The sequence below is a fragment of the Magnolia sinica genome, chromosome 19, assembly GCF_029962835.1.
Source record: "Magnolia sinica isolate HGM2019 chromosome 19, MsV1, whole genome shotgun sequence".
Taxonomy (NCBI): domain Eukaryota; kingdom Viridiplantae; phylum Streptophyta; class Magnoliopsida; order Magnoliales; family Magnoliaceae; genus Magnolia; species Magnolia sinica.
In genome coordinates this window covers 33097189-33111220 of record NC_080591.1, presented here as the reverse complement: position 1 = coordinate 33111220, position 14032 = coordinate 33097189, and the positions used below count along the sequence as shown (strand labels likewise).

Sequence of the window (14032 nt, the reverse complement as noted above, 5' to 3'; positions counted from 1 at the left end):
TTGTGTACAATATCATCATGACAATCAATACGTGCATTATTATCACTTAGATATCAAGCATGGTTGTCAATTAACACATTTGTCATTATGCATATAAATATATAATATCATCAACATTACCATGAGGATCATTTTCACTTCATGATTAACATAAGAAATGTTATAAGTAACATAAATAATTACTCATCTATCATCAATACATATGCCATAATTCACCATCCATTAAATCATATCTATCATTTTAACCAATAACTCATAATCATCATTATCACGTTACCATACATGTATCATCATCTCACCCATCACTAAGTGCGTCCTACCTAGTGTGACTTTCACCCTGGACTTGAACTACATGCAAGGCATGGGGTCGTATAGGTCAAGTGTGAGTCCCACTTGGTGAACCAATATGCCAACCCAAGGGTATAAATGTCCAACAACAATGCTTTCAATAGTGTGGATCTAGTTCCACAACTAAGTGGGCCCCACACATTCCACCAGCTAGAAACAATACATAATCTCAAACATAAAGGATAACATGCTAACATCTTTCATATCATATATATCATATTAGACCCACTAGCCACATACACAACAAACCAAGAAAAACCAACACGAATATAAATTCGATTGAATGATTCTCTGGTGAAATAATTGGACATCAATTGTTGGGAATCAAAAGCATCCAAGGCACCCTTAGGTGATAGTAGATCAATCAATTATACATATTGAATTCTTCTCTAATTTAGGCTAAAAATGTAACATCTCAAATTTTCACGGCCAGAGTTTATACTCGTGCCCGAGAAAATCAGGTGTTAGTAATGTAAAACTGGGATGCTTTGAAAATCACACCATATTTTTTTCATTTGGATTACATCCAGATACATTCATGAATGTAACATTCATGAGAATAAAATCAACTGTGTTGATTATATTTCATCAGAGTAAAAAGAATAATCAAAGGCCTTCTTAATGGAAGCTTATTACATTCATCGAGTTCACAATGGAAGTATAAACTAAATCATAAATCAATGTTCTCATTCTTTTGTATAATCGTCTATAGGGAAGTAGTTCTCTAAGTCTTCAATCTGTACATCACCTGCATCAACTGTACAGTTGGAAGAGGGTCAATGCCCTACTCATAGTGATGGTTCATGATTTTCATGAAAGCAAGATAAATTTTTTGATACGTCAAGTACTTCATACTACAAGAGGTATCAATGCACAAGCAATCTATATGAGATACATGCCTAGCAAAGTATATGTAGTGTATCACTCTCAGCGATCGGCACAATGTGGATCATGATTAAAGTCATCTGACTCAACCCGCATCCCATACTACGGATATTCACCGGCATGTCCCGCGTTTAACATGGTTTTACGCGGTTGTCCGAAGACAAACATTACACATAACTAGGTGAATCTCACAACCTGGATTGGAGCAACTAAAGCGACAACATACCCCCAAAAACTAGAAAAGGAACGACTAAGCGACATCTAGTTCCCCAAGAAAAATCAGATTGGAGTGACTAAGCAACATCTAACTCCCATAACCGAAAAAGGAGCGACTAAGCGACATCCAGTTCCCCAAACTGATGTGTCATGTATATAGAACGATTTATACACATCAGCTGTTGCACTCTCACTTGAGAACATGGATTTATGCGTCGCCCCAGGGCCGCTACCGAAAACGCATTACATCCACGATATTTAATCGATCACTAAAGGAGGGATTTCCAACATAGTACTTGCATCAAGAAAATATAAACTGAATCATCGCTATGCCAAAATCGCAGATTTGCGATGGACCAAATTCGTCGTAAAACTAAATAAATGACGGATTTCATCCATCGCTTAGTCCGTCATTGTTTACTAGGTCATTTTTTTCCCGACAGATAAAATCCATCATTTAATCTGCGACGAATAAGGTCTGTTGCAAAAATAAAAAATCCGTCACTGAAATTCGAAAAAACCCACCCGAATTATTCGTCATTAAAAATATTAGTGACGGATTTGAGTCCGTTGCTAGATTTTTTATTTTTATTTTTTTGAATCTTACACCTAATAGTCATTTAAAAAATAATTCATATGATTGTTTAATAAGAATCACATTCACGAGATTCAAAAAATTGGCTTGAATATGAAGTTGGACTAAATATTAATGTGTTTGGATGCTCATTAGTCCTTAATAAGAAAGTGAACTAAATATATAGTAAATAGCCAAAATTAGATTAGCTACTGATGAAATAAGGTAATGAAATAGCTATTTAAAAAATAAAAAATAAAAAATCGACCATTACAGCCCATAAAACGGTTCAACAACCACCTATTATGCTGGCCATTACCATTATTGAATACCTTGGAAGCGACAAACCACCTATTCAATCTTTTCCTAACATGAATCACTTTCAGATTGTCATGGCCTCGGTGGAACTTTCACTACAAGAAAAGGGGGCTTTAGCCTCATTTCAAAATTGAGGCTAAAAAGGTTAAAAACTGAGGCTAAAGCCTTTAGCCTCAGTTTTGCCTCAGTTATCCAAACTGAGGTTGAAACCCCCGTGGCTAAAGGCTTTAGCCTCAGTTTTAGCAACTGAGGCTAAAATGACTTTTATAGCCTCGGTTCTTCAAGTGAGGCTAAAAGAACCTTTTTAGCTTCAGTTTTCTCGAAATGAGGCTAAATCAAAATTTTACCCTCCATTGTTTCCAACTGAGACTAAATCTAAATTTTAGCCTCAGTTGCCTCCAATTGAAGTTAAATCTATTTTTAACCTCGGTTCTTAACAACCGAGGCTAAAGCCTTTAACCACGGGAGTTGTAGTCTCAGTTTAGGTAATTGAGGCAAAACTGAGACTAAAGATAGATTTAGCCTTTGTTGGCATCAACCGAGGCTAAATTCGGTTTTTAACCTCACTTCTCTATCAACCAAAGCTAACAATATCATAATTAACAAATGATTGAACCTGTGCATATTTCACCCATTTAACATTCATCAAGACAACAATCAGCACAATATCAACAAAACAATTAATGGTCTATTTAAAGTCTTCAAAACAAAATACAAATGCACATGAACTGCCACATAGCCTTCCACATGAACTGTTTCAGTAGGGTCCCCTTTTAGCTCCTCTCTCTGCAACCGTTGCCTTTCAACCTCTCCTTTGACAAGCTCCCCCTAAAAGAAATGGAAAGTAAAAGCTACTTAAGAAAACTTTTAAGTGAATTAAAGCTAATGCAGGAAACGTTCTGAATATATCCCAGTAACCATTGATGAGCTGACCTTGTTTTCCAATACATTTATGGGATATTCTAGCTCTTCCACAGACTTCTCTAACAGCTTCACCTCCTCCTCTTCTTCAGCATAGTTCTTCCTTGCCTCAGCCATCTGAGATCGAAAGGGAAAACATTAAGAATCAAACATGACACAAGTAGGGGAAAAAAATCAGAAATAAGGTAATGATAAAAAGAATCAGCAAGAGATTCTGTAGCAATTGCTTCATTTTCTTTAGCAACAGCTTGTGCCATTTCTAGCTGCTCTTTCAAGACAAGTACCTCAGAATCAAGGCAATCCCTTCCCTTAGTAACTTCATTCAGATCACTCTTCAAACCTTCAAGGTTATGATTCATTTGCCCAAGTGAATCACTCATTTCAATAAGTTCTCAAATAGGATTCCTTCCAAATGTCAAATCGATTAAGCATTTTATCAGATTCCAAAAGGAATTCTGATGTAATTGAGCTCATAGCAAGAGTCTCCTGCCAATTGCAAAGCAGAGATGATGGCAGCGATTCTCTGACCCTTTTTGCTACATAGTGTCCCCAAGGGCCATGGCCATCAAACACACCACAGAACATCATGTCTTCTTGGCATCCGAATTCCTACAACCCATATAGAACCCACATTTAAAAAAAAAAATACATAAGAATTGAGCTCTCAGCAATTGAAAAATTGATTCATACTCATCAAACAACTGAAAATCGCTCTCATTTCTTCCTATACAGATCTCCATGCTGAAACTAAAACTTAAAACATTTAAACCTGTGTGGAATTAAAATAGCTTTGAAAGTAAGGAGACAATGAAATAGACTTAAAATATTTAAACAATGCATGGAATTAAACATATAAACCTGTGTAGAATTAAAATAGCTTTGAAAGTAAGGAGACAATTGAAAAACTTAAAATATTTAAACAATCCATGGAATTAACTAGCTTTCATCAGAAAAACATCTTGGCAAGGAACTACATGATACACGACCTGAGGATGGGCCCTGACATTTGGTGATCCACACTGTTGATCTGATGATTCCAATGCTGGATGGGCCACACCCAAAAATCACCCCAATGGGACAATCGTAACGGATTAGTTTGCTTCTGTGGGTGGGTGGGTGGGTGTGTGTGTGTGGGTGGGTGGGTGTGTGTGTGTGGGTGGGTGGGTGGGTGGGTGAGAGAGAGAGAGAGAGAGAGAGACCTGTAGTGAAAGAATGACATTCACTGCGTCGTACAATCTGTTTGCATCAATTGGTTCACCAACAGTTTTTGATGGAATCTGCGACAACAAGAGTGAAGCCTGCACAAGCAGAAAGGCCATGCACCTTTAGAAATGTGAAGCCTGCACAAGAGTGAAGCATGCACCTAATCAATCAGATACACAAGAGTGTTTAATTACCTTTAAACCTTCTGCAGTGCAATCTGATATGGGCCATCCATGATCTCTAGTTGAGAAAGGCCATGCACCTTTAGAAATGTGACAATACCAGAAACTAAGATCACCAGGGCAGTCTTCCAAAACCTTCAAAAACAAAGTGGAACAGGTCATAGGAAAAAGTAGGGGAGGACCACGGTCAAGATATCCGAAAACAACTTGATTTTAAAAAATTTACTGAGAGAGTAAAAAACTACTGCTCCCAAAGTAATATAATGAAACCTGTGAATTCTTTATGTACTCATGCGCTTTCTTAAGAGTTGGACCAAATTCCCCAAGAAGGCTAGTTGAGATTATTGCCTGAACAGTGAAAGCAATGTCCCATAATTGACTGCCATTATAACCCTACAGTTAACCACAATCACCAAGTGAGTTTTGAATCGAATGTCCTTCAGAAAAATCCTTGAGAAGCTTCAACTTATGAGGTTTTCTTGACTAATTGAATGAGAGCAAATCAACTTGTGCCTACAGCATATAGAAAAAATCATCACAATTTCTAAGTTGGCATTATACTATTCCTCCCACTCTCATCTGTCCATTTCCACAAGCTTGAAAATACAACCATGACTGTATTTGTATTCCAAGTTTTCTGAATTATGAACCACATCTAGGATGCTTTAATTCAATCAGCCATATGTTGATGATAATACGAAAAACCAAAAAGACCCTGCTCGAGTCTTTTTCTAGTGCAAGAAGAAACTGATTTCAATATCACATGAAGTTTATTGTGCTGCCAAGTTCAGAACAGGAAACAATGAATAAAATTTGGCTGCAGCAATCATAACTAATGACAGTTTAGATTCTAATTTTAAAAAGGAATGGATATCCCACCATAATAGGAGCAACACCATAACACAATTTGTTCACCGAATTTTTCAGGTTGGTTACAGTTGCCATGCAACCATTCAAACTGGCTGCTACAATGTGATAACAGATATGTTACAAAATGCTTGCATACAAGATGGTGGGCCCATATGAAAACGATGGATGAAAATAGGCAACACTGCTACACTTCTAAGACACATTCCAAACATCATATTGTTTGAACAGTCCTAACATATGAATTAGTGGGCATCTTTTTAGTTAAAAATAGGAACATTGGATTTTTCACTTTTTAACTTTCCAATAAATATCCCATGTTGGAAATGTGGCTACATGGCCATTGAATCAACCCTATGTTGATGATGGTGACGCAATAGCCCAACCCATGACCCGATTCTTGCTTTTAATCATAAGAAAATTCTCTCTAATTAATGAGGAACGATCACATACAAACATTGGATGCTATGCTTACTATGCTACCCTGTTATTAAGACTGCTCATAGTAAGCTATATACCTGAGCTTCAAACGTGGCAGATCCTCTATTCAGGAAACACATTGCCTAATCTTCAGTCCTGAACTGGAAAATATGTTTGCCATACTCCAGTTGAACTGGAAAATAACTTCACCACTATTATTTGTAGATTGGCAACTCCCTTCCATTGCAGCATGTGAACCTGCTTCACGTGGATTGCAGCTGGTCGAAGGATCACATGCATTTGATGAGCACCTGGGCATGCCGAGAACATACCAAACCAAGAAACATTAACAGAGAAGTTGAGTATCAGCCATAAGAGGATGCTACATGAAACTTCTTCACAAAAATTGAGATTTTTTGGTAACTAGCAACAGTCAATACCCATATGACGAGTAGCCTTCCATGTGTTGACGAAGAGGTGAGGCAACATCGCCAATCTCCCTTATACACATATATGCTTCCAAATCAGGTGTATTAGACAAAATCTCAGAAAAGAACATCAAAGCATCTGATTTATTAGACAAAATGCTTGTTGAATTTCCACTTCTCTGAAAATTCACCAGATGCAGCATTGCTTAAAAAAAAAGGCCAAAACCCTAATTTCCAAACAAAAGAGTCAAAGAGAGATCTCGAAAGGGGCCATGGTTTATAAGATCAGCAAAAAATAGGCAATTACTGTGCTTTGTTTCATTTTGTTGCTAATGGCGGTAGTTCATAGTTGATGCATGTGGTGATAGGTACTTCTCTAGATATAGAAATTAAATGACCAACTTTATAGAAGCGAAGACTTGAATGAGGTAGCATCTCTATATGGAGAGTAGAGAGGATTAACACACCTTATTTGCTAGCTGTACAAGGCACTTCTATAGAGAAGAATGCAGAGCAACCCTTTGCTCATTTATGTCATCTCCCAATTTTGGTAATTCAATGGAGCATAGGAAGCATTTGCGCAAGTATCTCATCAGGTCATTTATTGCACTAACTATAGCTACTATATCAAAAAAGAACAAAGTCTTGCACAAACAGCCCTCATTTTAAGATAGCCCTTGGATTCTTTTGCATGTCAAACACAAAAATACACATAAATACGACTTGACCTGAAAAAGAAAGGACCAACTATTCAATGATGGTGAACTACAAACTCATGAAATGTAATAAAACATAAATATATATGTAAAAGATAACGCATAAATGAATCTCAGCAAAAAACTACCTATTGATTCTTCAGAACCTTCGACTGAGGTCCCTCAGCCTCAAGTCTATTCTTAGGAGTGGAGACTAAGTCAGCCTCTACATTTAGTACATTGCCCAAAGTTTGGTCTGTTGCAGCCAATGAGTTCATAGTATCTATCATTCGTGCCATCATCTGCTCTATTATTCGCTCTGTCATCCGTTGCTCCATCTGCTCCGTTATTCGCTCTGTCATCCGTTGCTCCATTTGCTCTAGATGCTTAGCCATCTGTTCTTTCATCCGCTCCTCCACTAGTTGCTCTACCCGCTCATTCATGTGTCGTCGCAACTCATCAGTCTCCCTCCTGAGTTCTGCAATGGTATTTCTTGTGCCCCATAACGTGGAAGCTGTGGGACCTAACCCCATCATGCGGACCCGGCCCGGATGCTCTGGTCCTAATATCTGGGATAAGAGATTGTCTCGGGCAGTGCTACTCTGAGAGGACTCAGCAGTCTGAGTTGCCCGTAACTCCTCGATCATTTCCTGTAGTGTAGAAAAACATTAAATAAGTTGTTCAATATCATGACTTAATGAAAAATATTAGCTGAGATGTCAATGATTGATAAATTTCTACATACAATAACATGAGCCGACTCCTCGTTCACAACACTCCCATCTTTCTTTCGATGGGTCGTTATGAACAACGTTTCCCGATCAGGAGACTCTCCACTAAGATTGTTTGCCCGCTTTTTCCATGTAAAAACAAATGAGTTGATAACAATCATATTAAAATAGAATGATGGCATTTCAAGTTTAGAAATTAAAGAAGAATTTACCTCTTCTTCATGCACTTGAGCAAAGCTCCTTGAGCCAGCAGTGTGGGCCATACGATGCTTGCTGCGGTTGATTTTATTCCTTTGAGTGCGGGCCTACAATGTGACATAGTAAAATAACTAAATTTTAATATAAATAACAATATACACCAACATGGATATAATTTTTCTTTATGTTTAATTTTTACCTGTCCTTCATCACTTGACCAATAGGTGACGAGCCACTTCCAGTGTGTCGGCTCCACTCGATCAGGACAGTGAGCTAGTCGTTCCTCATTAGTCAAATATCGCTTGTAGTGTTCTTTTTTTAACCTCTTCTTCCACTCCTTCCATGAAGCTCCGATGGACTTCATTACCCAATTTCGACGCTCCTCGTCGATATTCCACTTGATCTGCAATACATCAATCATCAATTATACTTAGTATACAAAAATACAAAAAGAGTAATTGAATTTTTGATTTCATATTACCTTCACTTCATTCCAAATCTCATTCTTGTGAGATAGTGGCACATGATGCCAACTATCGTGATCAAGAGGCGCTAAGCGCCCATTCCTAGATAAAATGCCCAGCCACCTTGTAAATTCATTGTACTTATGTCCAATGGGCTGCCCGTACTTATTCCAACTGATATTCAGTTGCTTATTGGGTGGCAAGTTCGCCACCTCGCTGATGACTGTAGGGCCTCGAAATCGTCTATTATGAATACCACCCTCTTTATGAAACAAAAGAATAGATATGAGCATTCTAAATATTTGAAATATAATATCTACATTTAATTAAATTAAGAATAGAACAAAACTATAAAAGTTACAAGCTTAACTTCACTTCACTTAAATTATATATTTACATACCCAGAGTCGATGCTGAACTATCTGAACTCTGTCCAACCTGGTTGGTGGTCGGGACCGGGTCAATAAAGCTCGAATGATGATGGTCGGAGGTCGACATCTTCATTTCCTTCACAATATGAAAATAATATATGTAATGAGATTGGAGTTAACCAAATAATTGTGAGCATAAAAAAAAAAAAAAAAAGCATGCATCACATTTGTGTCAGGCATCAATACCTAATCATCAGATTCCAATCTAGAATCATGGTCCTCTTTAATCAAATTAGATAAGTTTTGTGGAGTGTTAACTTCATTTCTCTCCACATCCGTCCTATCCCAACTCACATTATCATCACTGGCAAGCATGGTCGCTTCCAATGTATGATTAATGCAAGGCAAGCTCTGAAGGTATGTGTCATTATCAACAAACGAATCATTCATGCCCATTTCGAACAAATCCCTTGGCTTTGACCTGATAACAACATGCCAATCATGATCAATAGGATCGGGGACATAGAATACCTGTTGTACTTGGGTTGTTAAGATATATGGTTCATCATACATGTTCCGACCAGTATGCCATAATTGTTTGAAATTCATGAGCGTGAACCCAAATTCATCCTTCTTGATTCCCCTGCCCTGAGTTCTTACATCCACCCAATCACACCTAAATAATACAACTTTCTTGGACCCACAATAATCTAACTCGATAATGTCTGTTAAAACACCATAGTAATCCACATCCCCTATAACAGGGTTTCTATCACTTGTACTTGCGAAGCTTGATGTCTTTGCCGTCACTACAACTCCACTATTCTGTGTTTTCAAGTCTCTCTCACGGTCTCTTGTACGAAACCTGAAACCATTAATGATGTATCCTTTAAATCTTCTTGCAACAGTGTTAGGGCCCCGAGCCAGGCTTCTAACTTCTTTCGGAACTTGATCATTCCCAACATGGTCCACATGCTTCCCAAGCCAATCTGGAAACTTTTCATTGTGGATGCGTTCTAGGAGCCTCGGTGCTCTTCGGGGCATCTCCTTCTTAATCACTTTCCTGTGTTCACTGCATTTTATTCAATTCGATGAATAAGTTGTAAACAAGTGAGATTCTTATGAATTAACGCTACAAATAAAACTACTCTTACTCAATGAATGGTGCGACCGCATTGGTGTTGAACAACACATATCTATGTGCCTGTGTCCTATCAACATATTCGATAATAAACACGTCAATCTTTCCCAATGGACGACCTACTGTCGCATCCCTAAAGTCCTCATTTCGAACCGGTCTGTTGAATCTTGTCTCAACACCATGTAAGTACCGAGAGCAGAATGTTAGGCATTCTTCAGCTAGGTACCCCTCTGCAATCGAACCCTCTGGCCTACTTCTGTTTCAAACGTAGGACTTTAGTCTCTGTAGGTACCTATAGTCACATAATAGACATATAAGTATACATGATTTTATCTATTACAACAAGATAAATGAAAGGTCATATTGAGACCTTAAAACACACCTTTCGATTGGGTACATCCAGCGGTACTGTACTGGCCCGGCTAACATTGCCTCGCTGGCTAAATGTATAGGCAAATGCACCATGATATCAAAGAATGACGGTGGAAAGATCCTCTCTAAATGGCAAAGTGTTAAAGCAATCTGAGATTCAAGAAACTTGAAATCCTGCATCCGGCCAACCTTGGAACACAAATCTCTAAAGAATCCGCTTAATTCAATTAGGATTGAGCTCACATTTGGAGGTAATGTCCTTCGCACGACGATTGAAAGTATTTGTTACATCAAAACATGAGTGTCATGGCTCTTGAGTCCTAAAATCTTCTTCATTTTGAGATTGGTATATCGTGAGATATACTCGCATAGCCATCTGGTACCTTCATGTTCTTTATGACTCTGCAGAAATCATCCTTCTCCTTATTCGCCATTGTAAAGCATGCAGGGGGCAAATATGTTTTGCCTGATGGTCTCTGCTTTGGGTGAAGTGTTCATCTTATCTTTATTTCTTGGAGGTCCAGACGAGACTTCACATTGTCCTTTGTCTTCCTGTCGATGTTCAACAACGTCCCAAGAACATTGTCGCATACATTCTTCTCGATGTGCATCACATCAAGGCTGTGACGCAACATATTACCTGCCCAGTATGGTAAATCGAAGAAAATACTTCTCTTCTTCCAACAAGATGCCTTTCCCTTTTCCTTATTATTGTCTCGATTTCTCTTCTTTCCAACTTTGGTACCAGACTTCTTTCCAAATATTATGTTAATTTTGTTCACTTGAGCTCACACTTCATTTCCAGACAGTTGTTTTGGCACCTCTCTTAACTCTAGTTTTCCATTAAAGTTCCTTTTATCATGTCTATACCTATGATCTCTATCCAAGAATCAACAATGACCCTTGTAACAAAACTTATGGCTATGTGTCAACCACTGGGACTCTGTGTCCTTATTGCAGTTAGGACAAGCGAGCTTACCTTTTGTGCTCCATCCTAACAACATTGCATATCCAGGAAAGTCACTAATAGTCCATAACAAAGCAGCACACATTCAAAAATTCAACTTCGATAATGCATCATAAGTGTCGACACCGACCTCCCACAATTTAAGCAATTCTTCTATCAACGGTTGTAGATACACGTCGATATTATTGCCAACACCATGCGGGCCTGGTATAAGTAGAGACATCATGATGTAAGGCTGCTTCATGCACATCCACGGTGGTAAATTGTACGGCATCAAAACAACAGGCCATGTGCTATGAGCAATACTCATCGTCCCGAAGGGATTGAATCCATCAGTTGCTAACCCAAGCCTGACATTACGACTATCATATGAAAAATTTGGGTGTTGCTCGTCAAAAGATTTCCATACAGGAGAATCAGCAGGATGTCTCATGCACTCATCCTTGGTTCGTCCCTTGTCATGCCATTTCATGTTTTTAGCTGTTTGTGCTTCCATAAATAACCTTTGTAACCTTGGTATTAATGGAAAATGCCACAATGTCTTTGCTGGAATCTTCTTAACTTTGGAGGGAATAGTTGTTGCCTCATCGTCATTAGAATTATGTTCCATCGTTTTCCATCTGGATATACCGCACACAGCACATGACTCATCGTTCACATTAGTCTTCCAATACAACTGGCAATCATTGGGGCATGCATCGATCTTGTTATAACTGAGGCCCAGTTCTTTAATAATCTTCTTGGTCTCATAAAAGGAACTCGGCAACGTCCCACCCTCGGGGAGTGCTTCAACAATTCAAGCAACATGGTGAATGACTTGTTGCTCCATCCATTTAAGCACTTAAGTTGATACATTCGAACAACAAAAGAGAGTTTCGTGAACTTCTTACATCCCAGGTACAAGGCTTGTTCGGTGTCTTGTAACAACCTGAAGAATCTTTCAGCTTCAGGATTCGGTTCCTCTTGTATTGGCTCCTGTGATGGCAACTCAGTTGGCATGTCATCCACACTTAATATTCCAAACACATCATGCAACAATCCATGCATGTCATCACATGGAGGCATATCATCATGTGTACTAGTTACAGGGCCGGAAGTCGATGAAGAAGACGCCTCCCCATGGAACACCCAACGGGTGTAATTCGGCATAATTCCCTCACACATAAGATGATCTACCACTTCTTTATGAGCACGCCAAAAGAGGTTGACGCACTTTACACATGGACATACGATCTTCCCCTTGCTAGCAGCATTGTTGAATGCAAACTCAATGAATTCCTTCATGCCCTTAACATATTCCAAGCTCACCCTATATTGTCCAAGGAAATAAAGGGAACTCTTAAAACAATGCAACTTTATAAGGAATCCAAATTCGAAGGAGAGAGTATTGCTCAGCACATTACCTTGACTTTTGCATCCAACTCTTATCCATCACTTGTATCAACTATGAACAATGCAATACTCTGCCCAAAATTACAAAACCCCTAAACATCCACACCATGAATGATTGCCATCTCAAAAAAACTAAGTGTACATGTGGCAGCTATGTGACATTGAGGTAGCTAAGAAAATATGCGTAGTTATGCATAAGCCTTTTTATTTTTTAATAACTGTGTGGACTTTTAGAGCTAATCTAGGTGCATGCAAAGTCATGTAGTGCACATGCCATCCTGCATAGACAACATGTAAGTAGTTCCTCAAGCACTATTACACTACCATAAAGAGAAAAATCAGTACAGAGTATACAGTTAATGCAACAGTTACCTAAGGATAGCCTATCATGCTTAAAAGGCTAAATAGATCACCATACATGTTAAAAAGGCTTATATGACAGTCTCAAATGTATCCTCAAACATGTTTATAGAATGGAAGTTCCATGGAATGCCACTCAGGCTGGTCCCTTTTGCATTTCTCATAAAACAAAGTAATGGATTTGCAAGTGCATAGCAATCTGTCTTATCGTATGTATTCAACTTTAAGTCTGGCACAACTCATCTCTCAATGTACCTCTTGTAGCACAGATGGGTCTTCAGAAAATATAGATGAAAGTTTGATTAGTCTATCGAGTCTACCTTGGTTGACCTGGCATTCATAGCAATATAAATCATCATCAACATTATTATCATTGGCCGACAACAAAAATTATAATAACTTCAAATAAAACGAAAGCTAAAACATTGTGCTTATAATTAGTAAAGCCATTCATAGCAAGTAACTTAAAACATTGTGCTTATAATTAGATTTGTGCCAGGTTGGCATGTAGAGCCATTCATAGCAAGCAACAAATTATTTTTTTTTAATTTTTAATTTTTTAATTTTAATTTTTACAGATCTGATCTAAAAGCTTAGAATGACAATAATCCAAGTTAAAGATATGATGGCGCTGGAGCAGATTTTTCAATCCTTCGAGCTCTTTACAATGTGAGATTTTTTAGGAAAGCACTAATCCGTTTATCTACAGATCTAGATAACAGGGAGACTCAAAATTTTGGAGAAAAAAAACAATAGATCTTGTTCCAGTACTAAGATCTGAACCTAACTGCCATCAGAAACCAAATTCTTCTCTCCAAGTCCGAAAATTTAGGGTCTCATATAGGAAAAAAATGTATACAAAGGATAGAGAAAAGATCATCAAAATGAAGAAAATGAAAAATAAGAACAATGAGAAGTATTTCCAAAGAAATTCGCAAAATTTCCACTTCTAAAGTCATGAATCAACAGAAACTCAAAA

The 14032-nt window shown here is 38.1% G+C and overlaps 3 protein-coding genes and 1 long non-coding RNA gene across 4 annotated transcripts; all 4 read right to left on the bottom strand.

Annotated features, from left to right (window-relative positions):
* Window positions 1–2940: 2940 nt before the first annotated feature.
* Window positions 2941–4375, bottom strand: LOC131235436 (kinesin-like protein KIN-12D). Its single transcript, XM_058232625.1, has 3 exons — window positions 3953–4375; window positions 3275–3379; window positions 2941–3169 (listed from the first exon to the last, which is right to left on the bottom strand). Exons 2-3 carry the CDS (start codon window positions 3377–3379, stop codon window positions 2999–3001), a joined length of 276 nt encoding a protein of 91 aa, XP_058088608.1. The 5' UTR covers window positions 3953–4375; the 3' UTR covers window positions 2941–2998.
* Window positions 3466–4885, bottom strand: LOC131235435 (lupeol synthase 1-like). The gene is made up of 3 exons (XM_058232624.1): window positions 4660–4885; window positions 4462–4560; window positions 3466–3871 (listed from the first exon to the last, which is right to left on the bottom strand). The coding sequence occupies exons 1-3, from the start codon at window positions 4807–4809 to the stop codon at window positions 3644–3646; spliced, it is 477 nt and encodes a 158-aa protein (XP_058088607.1). The 5' UTR covers window positions 4810–4885; the 3' UTR covers window positions 3466–3643.
* Window positions 4886–6061: 1176 nt separating this feature from the next.
* On the bottom strand, window positions 6062–9092 carry LOC131234585 (uncharacterized). The gene is made up of 9 exons (XM_058231517.1): window positions 9068–9092; window positions 8852–8957; window positions 8468–8712; window positions 8186–8389; window positions 8001–8093; window positions 7803–7910; window positions 7225–7707; window positions 6375–6541; window positions 6062–6245 (listed from the first exon to the last, which is right to left on the bottom strand). Exons 2-9 carry the CDS (start codon window positions 8952–8954, stop codon window positions 6062–6064), a joined length of 1587 nt encoding a protein of 528 aa, XP_058087500.1. The 5' UTR covers window positions 8955–8957; window positions 9068–9092.
* A 3902-nt stretch (window positions 9093–12994) lies between these two features.
* Window positions 12995–13551, bottom strand: LOC131235107 (uncharacterized). The gene is made up of 2 exons (XR_009165940.1): window positions 13190–13551; window positions 12995–13136 (listed from the first exon to the last, which is right to left on the bottom strand). It is a non-coding gene; the product is annotated as an uncharacterized LOC131235107 (long non-coding RNA).
* Between the last annotated feature and the right edge of the window lie 481 nt (window positions 13552–14032).

Bases quoted from the DNA above. Each gene is read 5' to 3' on its own strand.
- LOC131235436 (XM_058232625.1), bottom strand. From the start codon at position 3,379: ATGGCTGAGGCAAGGAAGAACTATGCTGAAGAAGAGGAGGAGGTGAAG. The intron at 3,170-3,274 runs GTCAGCTCATCA...CATTTCTTTTAG, and splicing joins TAAATGTATTGGAAAACAAG to GGGGAGCTTGTCAAAGGAGA.
- LOC131235435 (XM_058232624.1), bottom strand. From the start codon at position 4,809: ATGACCTGTTCCACTTTGTTTTTGAAGGTTTTGGAAGACTGCCCTGGT. The intron at 4,561-4,659 runs GTAATTAAACAC...CTGCTTGTGCAG, and splicing joins GCACTGCAGAAGGTTTAAAG to GCTTCACTCTTGTTGTCGCA. The intron at 3,872-4,461 runs GTCTCTCTCTCT...TATGGGTTGTAG, and splicing joins ATGTCATTCTTTCACTACAG to GAATTCGGATGCCAAGAAGA.
- LOC131234585 (XM_058231517.1), bottom strand. From the start codon at position 8,954: ATGAAGATGTCGACCTCCGACCATCATCATTCGAGCTTTATTGACCCG. The intron at 7,708-7,802 runs GTATGTAGAAAT...TCTACACTACAG, and splicing joins AGGAGTCGGCTCATGTTATT to GAAATGATCGAGGAGTTACG. The intron at 6,542-7,224 runs GTTCTGAAGAAT...GTGAATTTTCAG, and splicing joins CTGAGGGACCTCAGTCGAAG to AGAAGTGGAAATTCAACAAG.